The 10,612-nt window shown below is 33.8% G+C and overlaps 1 protein-coding gene across 1 annotated transcript; it reads right to left on the bottom strand.

The window, feature by feature from the left end:
• Positions 1–123: 123 nt before the first annotated feature.
• On the bottom strand, positions 124–9,610 carry LOC108204483 (general transcription and DNA repair factor IIH helicase subunit XPD). The gene is made up of 12 exons (XM_017373946.2): positions 8,942–9,610; positions 6,329–6,609; positions 5,915–5,997; positions 5,412–5,815; positions 4,816–5,009; positions 4,280–4,460; positions 4,063–4,187; positions 3,566–3,655; positions 2,805–2,883; positions 2,629–2,705; positions 1,148–1,256; positions 124–575 (listed from the first exon to the last, which is right to left on the bottom strand). The coding sequence occupies exons 1-12, from the start codon at positions 9,470–9,472 to the stop codon at positions 459–461; spliced, it is 2,271 nt and encodes a 756-aa protein (XP_017229435.1). The 5' UTR covers positions 9,473–9,610; the 3' UTR covers positions 124–458.
• Between the last annotated feature and the right edge of the window lie 1,002 nt (positions 9,611–10,612).

Here is a 10,612-nt window from a genome sequence, read left to right as displayed (position 1 = left end):
ATTGCTTTAATCATAAATCAATTCAGCATTTTTACACTATCAGTTGTTTTTAGTTATCAGACACTTTCATTTCATAATTTCCGCAGCTTACGAAAACTTATACATATCTATCAAGTACCAGATTCATTCAAAACACTAGCAGAACTTATTGCGCAAAAACACCACTATATATAACAGTGTCATTCAACCACGGCAGATTCTATATGCCAAATTGACTGAACAGCGCTATATGTAACAGATTCCACTCATATTTAACTGCTAATATACACCAAAACTGTAGACAGCATTATAACAATCTTTATAATACCAGGGTCTTCCTAAGCAGTCAGATTCCGGCATCTCCAGCTAATTTGTCTACAAAAACGTGCTTCTATATCTGTCAATCGTTAGTTTGCAATTAAACAAAATAAGAGAAATTGCCAAATTGATGACTTGCTAGAGTTTAAAAAGATAAATCCTCAAAACAGCATGTCAGTATTGCCAATGCCCATCTTTTCCAAGTCTTCTTGCGACAATAGAGTCTTCTTACCACCACCACCGGTCTTATCGTATGGTTGGGCCATTTTACGCAAGAACTGCACCCATCATGAAATATCAGTCAATCATTAGTACATGTAAATCCAATATTGCATTGTTAACAAAATTATCTTCTCCTGAAAAGATATGCTCAGTAACTGCTAATAACTTTGGCCTCTTAGAAGTAAGCACGTCCCTCTTGATCATGCCTAATATATGTGTTCACTTTTGTTACTAAGTACTCCCTACGTCTCACAATTTTTGTAAATTTGACTTTGCGTGTATATCAAGACATTTAATAACGATAATAGCACTTTTCTTTCACCTAAAAAAATTTTAGTCTTAGAATCTATATACAAACCAAGGGAAATTTTAAGTATTATGTACTAGTATATTCATTAAAAACTTAAAACGTGTAGAAGTCAACAGGACAAAAATTACAAGACCTAGGGAGTATACTTCTTATTCTTTTGTTCAAACTTTTTTATCTTCTTTTGCACAGGTGTCACTAAAAGAATATCTGTACAGAGATCGATACGGAAGACTTTTGTTTAACATTACTTTGAACATATCACGAGAAATTGAAATTGCAGTACCAGATACATTCAACCAAAATAGAAGATTAACATACATCTTTTGCTATATGCACCGCCATGTCAGTACTCAGGTTCAAATGTGCTTCACGTAACTGTGACAATATCCATCCTGGCAACTTTGAACGCTTGTCATGACGGGTGTACCTGCGAAGTTAGCCCATAGACAAGTTAACCTCAGCCTCAGGGATGAATGTTGTTTCCACTTCCCACAATAATAGAGTGGGTGATGTGACTTTAATCTGTTTAATTCTATAAGAGTTACAGCAAAGGAGCATATATGCGTTGCCTTGTGGAGGTCAACTTTACCTAAGAAACAGACATTCTGGCACTCACTCTCAAATGCATCCAACTTTAAAAAACAACAGAATTAGTATATCTCAACAGATTATACGATATTTTTTTATTTAGTGCGGGGTCAGTGTTTTCATTTTTTCTTATATATAACTACATGCCAAAACATTAAAACTTAAAAGTTTTGGTCGGTCGGTCGGTATTTAGGGCAGCTCATGGGCGTCCTTATTTTATACTCACTTTGTCCCAAAATAATAGCTGCTTTGACTTTTTGCATGTAATTTGAGGTGCTAAATATTTCTACATATTATTTTTCAAATTTATTTTTCTGAATAAAAATATAAATGTTAATTAATTTTTTTTGTTTAGAAAAAGAAATTTGAAATATAATGTGTAGAATAATGTTTTTTTGCACCCTTGATTACGTGCAAAAAGTCAAAACTTTTAACGGGCCTCTTAATTATAATTAAACAAATTTAAACATCCCCATTAAAACAGGTCCTATTAATTAGAAGTCTTTTGACATGCTTAATTATTAGAAACTTATTTTATATACCCAATAAAAATATATTAACCCAAAGACATCTATCAATTCAAAAACCTATATAATTAAAGGAGGCATATCATCCTAAAATAAATCTATCTTTGAAACAAAATTAAATATTGTAACGTATACAATAAAAGAACAAATCTATAGTATTCTATCAAAGCTGAACACATTTAAAGTTTTGGTTGGTTGGTATTTGGGCCGACGTATGGGCCAACATATTTTATAACATGTGTTAATGAGCCTTTCTGATGTAACTAAAAACACATTTAAAAATCTCCCTGACGGGTTTAATTATTAGAAACTTATTTAACATGCCCAATAAAAATTTATCAACCCAAACCCGCCTATCAATTCAAGAACCTATTTGTAAAAGATGTATATTATTCTAAAAATAAATGTATCTTTAAAACAAAATTAAATATTACAACATAAACAATAAAAGAACAATTAGTATACATATAATATCTTGTCACAAAGTAATTAGGAGAGTTCATATTATATATGCGTTAACTGTCATAAATTGGGATTTGATAAAAAAAATTGAAAATAAATGCCGCCATTTTTATACTTGGAGAAAAAGTATTAAGCTAATCAGCATGGGTAAAGCAAAGATTCAGCATCACACAGTTACAGACAAGTAGTAGAAAAACTGTACATGCGACAACAAAATGCAACCTTTTGTCGGCAAATATCATCATTCCATAATCAGCTTTTGAACGGATTACACGCCCCACACATTGAGCAGCCTGTCTCTGCGCATCAATGTAACAAGTAATGACTATCAAAGCAATTGAACTCACACGATCATACATTACACAGATAGATATTTTGAAGTTGATTCAGATACATACCAATGCATCAAAAGTCAAGAAATCGCCTTCTTTTATTTGAAAGGTCTCTCGTAAATACTCTAACCGTGCAAGTAATATCCTGCATAGTCAAACTAAAGATTAACAAAAATTAACAAATAAAGAGAAGGAACAGGCCTTATAAATTATCTACCTTGCCACCATTAAAATCATATTAGCAACAACTTTTCACCGATCTAATGTTCGATCAAAAGATAATGCAGAAATAAGTAAATACACGAAATTTCTTATAATGTTTTCTTGAAAGTATAATTGTTACCAAGTTATAAATTATACTTCTTCTGTGACGTATGTGCAGCGTCTTAAAATTTTTAATATTATTATTTATCATGACTACATACTGCACCATACACGTTATCAGCAAAAAAATGTACATTTACTTATTTTGGCATGCTTTTTCTTCACATGCTTAGATTGTTGAAAGGAAAATTGAAAACCTAAATATTAAGGTGCTAGGGCCTAGGGTATACAAGTAATCTACCACAAGTACATTCTCTTCTTCCTTAAGAAAATGCTAATGACTATCATCATCTATCATCTGTGTCCCATGTATATTAAAGCCATTGTCTAGACTTCTTAGCCATATCATCGGATATGTTACATGACTGAATTAATTCATATTTACTAGACATATTAAAGACCACATTATAAACATCCAGAAATTATAGATAATTTTTAATATACATTAATTATCATAATCGATAATGACTAAATTCAAAATTACAGATAAATATAGAGACTACCTGCTTAGCGTGTACTGGAAAGGAACGCCAAACATGATAACAAGTCTGCCATAATGTCTATCAAAGTCTATGCCTTCTGCTACTTTTCCCCTGTAGAACCATCATAGTAAACACATTTGAAAACAATGAGAGTTCTCATATAGGATAAAAATAAAGGCAAACTGAATACAAATTCATGACATGCTGAGAGATTATATTCCTAGGAAACAAACATAGCCTACAGAAGAAAAACTTCAGTAAGCTGAACTACCAGCAACTAACAGGGAACCATCATAGTAAACACATTTGAAAACAAAGATAAGTGCGATAACTACCGCATTATTCTTGATTTAAATACAAAGGTAGCATGCATGACTTCAATATTACTCTCAAGTATTCCTAGATATTGCTAAATGCTAACTAATATGAGCTATAAAAACATCTGCAGAATAGGCTATACAGTAAAAATCGGAACGAGTATTTGGACACAAACTTAGCACACACTTGGTGATTTTTACCTGGCCACAGAGAAAAAGACAGCACCTCTTCCACAATCACAAGCCCTGCGATAGTTGTCCAGGGCCAATGTAGTTTCAACAACATCCTGTGTCTCAATGAACACAAGCTTATGCTGCATTACCTCCTGCATTACATTATCTCGAGTAAAGGAAATATTTTGGAAAACAGGTGTAGACATGCAAATTGAGGAGGACTTATATAAATACACAGGTATACCTTCAGAATTCCCAATTCATTCCAACTATTTACAATTCCATCCATATATGAGTAACTAACAAAAAAACACACAACTCCATCAGGAACAACAGAGACCATCTCTAATAAGAGCCTTCCATAATTTCTTTCAACACCGGGATCACTTCGCAGATCAAATTTTGTGCTAACAGGAAGTTGATCACTGAAATAAAAAAATTACAAATAATGAGAAGGCCAGACCATTACCAATTGGACATATATAACTATTTCAAAAGTAACAAAAGACTTTTTGATAATGATAGACATGAGGGCAGGTAAATAAGATGATCAGATGCAGACCACATTTCAATCCAAAAAAAAAAACATTTGTATAATTAAAGTAAATCACCAAGAATAATTAAGATTCAAGTTACAAAACAGTTTGCTTCCTCAATGTGAATGGTGCAACCAAAGTAGAGACTGTTGGATGATGAAGAGGATTATGAACACAAACACATGTTCATACACATGGATTACAAAATGCGCAACTAAACCGTACGCCGCAATATTGGCATTACCTTCCACGACTAAGAACCATTGGGCAAATACAATCCCTTGTCAAGGACATTGTAAAGCTTCGACTAACAACGGGATTGAAATTGAGAAGACGTGGGTATAAATCAATTGGACTTAGTGTTCCAGAAGTGATTACAACTGATTGGAATCGTTCAAAGACAGGCTTAATTGCAAGTGAAGCATCATGGCAGCTGAGCTGGATTGACAATGCAAAGAGTAAGCATTCAATAGTATTAACATAAGAAATAAATACATCATCAAAAAAAATCCTGCTGTTTGAGACTATCATACATGCATGAAATTAATTGAAAAGGAATTGCTAATTAAACCTGTTATGAATATCCTTGAGAAGTTCTACATCGTTGCAAATTTTAATTAAAGAATGGAGACTTTTCAGCCTACTGCCAAAAGTTAAAAGTGGCAGCTCTGGTCATAACTACCAAAATTGATTTATTACTCGATAGGTAGATCGGAAAATAAGCCAGATACATATATTAAGACTGTTTTTCATTCATGACTAACATAAGTGAGCCGATGTGGAATATGAGAAGTAATTGCCAACCATCAAGATGAACTCAAATTTTAAACAATTGCAAACCTGCAACACAGGATCAGGAATATGCGGCATTCTTTCATCGAAGGGTTCAATGATGATCGAAAACCCTCGAGTGTACGTCCCTACAAGCGTTGCAAAGTCACAGATTGTTTGAATGTGTAGAAACTCATCCGTGTCAGTTATCTCCAGCGTTAACATCAGAGAGTGGAGTCTATCATAACAAAACTGTAGCATTTTCTGGTCAATCCCAACCTGTGCATTTATAGAGCCAACAAATGTAACAGGTCCTTCCTTCACTACATTCTCAGTTTCTAGTCGCCCTTTAAGATACTGAACTAATCTGCGTAGAACGGACAAAAAATGCTCTGCCCGCCGTATATTCCCAGGCACTGCTTCCTTCAAAATATCATCAGGCAAAATAGGATTTCCAAGCCAGGTATCGTTGTCTAGACATAAGTACAAAATGGAAGGTAAAGATATTGACTATTATTAAAATGAAAAATAACTTAAGTACTTAACAGACTGTGCATGATGACTGTACATACTAGGTAGATTTCCTCGCTGTGCCAAACCCTCAACAAGGCGATTGTATTCGGAGCGTAATCTACCAGCATCAGTGGCCTTCAACCTTCCTACCATAGTATCATGGCAATATAAGCTAACAGTATCTCACACACACACAAAAACAAGTAGCAACACAAGAAAAGAAAGTTTCAAGTCTGGTGTCTATCAGTCATTCACTCACTCGTTAATAACGTATATACACTATTTTGATCAAGGATTTACAAAAAATTATAACATGTGCTAAATACAAAATGGAAAACCCTTTCCCCTCTTTCTTCTGGCAATTACACCATGTATTATGATTTTAAAAAAAATTGACTTTTTGTATCTATGCTAGTCACCAACTGAAACCATCTTTGCAAGGGGGTAACTCTATCAAAATATGCAATGCATACCTATCAATCTCCTGAGACATCTTACTGAGATTCCTTGTAGCCCCTTCAAGTGTCTGCCTCCTCACACTAACACTAAGCGCCTCAATACAAACATTGTCAATATTGTGAGCCTCGTCAAAAACCACAACAGACTCTTTTTCCATCTCTTTTGATATAATCCCTGCAACCTTGGGATCAAGCAAGTACTGGTAACTATAAACCACTACATTGGAATATTTTACCATGTGGCGAGCTAAAAAGTACGGGCACCATCCTTTCTCTTTCCCTAACAGCCTCAAGTCCTGAAAGATCAACACTCGTTTGTAATCTATGAACATTTTAGCATAAAGAAGTGAGTTTGTTCAAAATAATTCGATTTGTCATTGTTCTAAAGCCTATGCATGCAATCACATTCAACCGACTAAATAACAGTAATGCAGTACCTGGAAAAAAATTCAAAAATCTAGCAAGCATAAACTAAGCCTATTATAATTCAAGTATAAGGCCATAAGGAAAGAATGAAAAGAAGAGGGCTCTTTATTACTTTAAAAAAAAAAAAGAAGAAGAAGAAGAAGAAGATTCTTAAATATTCAAATTCGCTTGATGATTTTATGCGATAATGATGCTAACAGCGGCTAGCTTAGTAGACAATAACGGTACTAACAATCAAGGGCAAATTAATTTATAGGTCCTTGAACTATTGACGTTTTATTGTCTAGGTCCCTGAACTAAAGATTCCGTATTTTAGGTCACTTAACTTTTCTATTTTCTGATCTAAGTCCTTCCGTCAAAAAATTCTAACGGTGTTAACTAGGGTTCTTGAGTTTCATACAGATCAAAGCAATTTTGAAGGTGTTAGTGATATCCAAACTCAAAGTTCAAGTAGTCAAATTGAAGCTTGAATCACTAGGGACACTTATATGACAACAATTTTCACAAATTAGATTTAATTTTAAAAAAACCCCAAATTGGACCATAAATTTAGGGTTCTTTATCGAATTTAGTGACCTAAATTTATAAAATTTTAAATTGAACATAATTTTTGAAAATTGGTGTCATATGAGTGTCGCCAGCGACTCAAGCTTCAATTTGACTACTTGAACTTTGAATTTGGATATCGCTAACACCTTCAAAATTGCTTTGATCTGTATGAAACTCAAGAACCCTAGTTAACACCGTTAGAATCTTTTTGACGGAAGGACTTAGATCAGAAAACAGAAAAGTTAAGTGACCTCAAATACGGAATCTTTAGTTCAGGGATCTAGACAATAAAACGTCAATAGTTCAGGGACCTGCAATTTAATTTTCCCAACAATCAATAAGCAATGAGGCAACTGTGAGATCATTCAATTTAGTATATTACTCCCTCCGTCCCGAAAAGATTGAACTGCTTTGACTTTCACGGAGATTAAGAAAAAGGTTGTAAAAGAAATTAAATTAGTTGAAAAGTTGGTAAAGTGGTGGGACCCATCAAAATTTTAATAATAAATTTGAGATAGTGGAGGAAAGTAGTGGGTGTAATAGTGTTTATATTATTATAGAATAGAGATAGTGGAAGAAAGTAGTGGGTGTAATAGTGAAAAGTAGTGTTCAAAAATAGTAAGTTTAATAGGTTCATTCTTTTTAGGACGTCCCAAAGAGGAATAAGTGTCAATTAAAATGGGACAGAGGGAGTAAAAGTTAGTCAACAGCGGAGCTGTTACCATTTAGGTTGAATCTCTAAAAGCCTAGCTAGATAAATACTTGATGAGAGATTTCCATTATTGTACAACCTCTCTCTCAGTCTCAGTTAGTATAAGTATGTTGAAATCTTTCTAAATTTTCCAGGTTTCATTTAAACAACAATTCAAATATTTTGGTACTGAGTCTGCTGGCAATAACACAGAGAACCGAAGATCATTCAGTAGAACAAAAAAAATTAGCTACTCTATGTTCTGCTTCTACATAGCTACTCTGAACACATTAAGACCTTACTACATATTTAACATTTCTAACAGAACAGATATTACGATCGTAAATTCACCTAAATACCACCAACCCTAGGAAGCATGTGTGCGGGTGCGGGTACGGGGGTGCGCGGTACGGGGATACGGGAATTCGGCAAATCTAAAATTATGGGGATTCGGGTGCGGGGGGATTCGGCAAATATTAATATATTAAAAATATATATTATTAATGTATTTGAAGAGTTATATACATATTTAAACCAAATAATTGAATAAATAAGTTCAATATCCTTAACAATATACAATATAATTATTTAATAACACAATTATCACATTATAAGGTAGTTAAGTGATAGAGTATTCAACTAATCACAGAATTAATCATATGAAAAGAATCCCCAAGAATCCCCGAGTATCGAAGAATCCCCAAGAATCGAGTGCGTAGTGCGGCGGGTGAGTGAAGTATCCCTGCTTTCTAGCACCAACCACATTTAAATCATTTCTACCATGTACCAAAAATCATCACATTCTACTCCAATAAAATAGAAACAGTATAACTAATACCCCCCCAATATCATAATTCCTAAAACAAGCAAATAAATGTGATCCTAAACTAACCAACTAACAATCACCAATTAATTCAACAATGTGCCAAAATTATCAAACACTAATAAAATCGAAAAAAGACCTGCAATGTGTAAACACCCGCAGGCAGAAGCACATCCCCGGCCCGATCATAATCCTCGAAAAAACTACAGAGTTCCACATTCTTGTTCTGAACGGCCAAATCCCTAACCCAACTAGCCGTCAGCTTCCTACACCCCGCATCAACCGAATCCCTATTCTCCGCCTTCAAAACCCTATCATTCACACACAAATTCTTCCGCGACGACAGTCCAATCGCAAGCATCCTCGCCGCCTTGCCCAAACACTCCACCTGATACTTGTACAAGAGCTTCAATTCAGCTAGGGTTTTCTCCATCTCGTGAACAGTGCGAGTGCAGTAGATCAATTTGACAGGATTAGAGGGTTTAGAGAGAGAGTAACTTGTGATGAGAGAGAGTAAGGCGATGGTCTTGCCGGTGCCGGTGGGCATTTCGAGGAGAGAGTGGCCTCGGGCGTCGAGAGAGCGCTTGAGTTCGAGCATGTAGGCGTATTGTTCGGGGTAGATGTGGTCGTAGGGGAAGTATACGGTTACGTCTTCGATTTGGAACTTCATAGCTTTCTTGTTTTTGTGTCGCCGGAGGGAGAGACAGAGAGATATATATATATAGAGAGAGAGAGAGAGAGATTTTGGGTTTGGAGGAGGAAGAGAGATGGTGTTAGTTTTACCGTCTCAGTGAAGCGAGATAGCTGTGTGATGAGGTTTATGTGAGATTAACGAAGGTTATAATAATAAGACTACTAGATTTACGGGAAAAAATAAGGTATTGCACGATAATTCGGTAAAAATTGGGGTTTTGTTAATATAAAATTTTCAGAATAATCACTTAATTTGTAATTAATTATTTAATTAATATCCGTCAAAAAAAAAAATTATTTAATTAATTGCTCAAAACACGGGTTAACCGGTCAAAAACTAGTTGTACTATCAAAATAATGAAATATGCAAGGGTTATGAGAAAATATTTATAACTTTAATATAAAATTAGATGTAAAAAATTAATATAACATGATAAATTAGATTTAATTGGTGATTCGACAAATTATTCGAATGTGTTTTTGTTGATTAAATTTTAAAATATAATCAACCAACGATATTCGTGATATCCGATTCAAAATGACTTCTTTGGGACAGTACACAGATTTTCATTTCAGCACATCATCGTATTTTAATGAGACAGTGAATCATAATATTGTAAATTTATTATGTATCATAAAACTTGTATGTGTAAATCATTTGAAACAGATAAATAGTTAAAAGTAATTTTAATATATATATTTGCTAATGTTATTGATAAGAATAAGGCACTAAGAGATGTGATTCCGCTGATCTCAACATTTAAGTCATTCTCTTCATTTCAAATTAGATGAACTCGTTGATTTTGAACACAAATTTAAAACTGTATTGATCACATATCCATATAAACACAGGTCTTTTTAATTTATAAGGGAAAAAAGAAAGTGTAAATTATGAAATGCATTACGTGTTTTTTTTAGAAGTATTGTAAATTACGTGTTAATCTAATTTGAAATAAAGAGCCTAACTAGTTTAATGATGATTCGAAATTTTTTGAGTTCCCTCGCTCATTTAAATTTACAATTCGATATAGTTATGATTGACCCATTTAATTCCGTATAAAATACTTAATATAATAATTTACATTTAACCCAACTCAATAAACCCAACAACAATATG

Source organism: Daucus carota, chromosome 1 (genome assembly GCF_001625215.2).
Source record: "Daucus carota subsp. sativus chromosome 1, DH1 v3.0, whole genome shotgun sequence".
Taxonomy (NCBI): Eukaryota; Viridiplantae; Streptophyta; class Magnoliopsida; order Apiales; family Apiaceae; genus Daucus; species Daucus carota.
The sequence above is the reverse complement of the archived record's forward strand: the minus strand, read 5'-3'. Positions and strand labels throughout refer to the sequence as shown.

Bases quoted from the DNA above. Each gene is read 5' to 3' on its own strand.
- LOC108204483 (XM_017373946.2), bottom strand. From the start codon at position 9,472: ATGAAGTTCCAAATCGAAGACGTAACCGTATACTTCCCCTACGACCAC. The intron at 4,188-4,279 runs GTATACCTGTGT...AATGTAATGCAG, and splicing joins ATGAATTGGGAATTCTGAAG to GAGGTAATGCAGCATAAGCT. The intron at 2,706-2,804 runs GTATGTATCTGA...ATTGATGCGCAG, and splicing joins TCTTGACTTTTGATGCATTG to AGACAGGCTGCTCAATGTGT.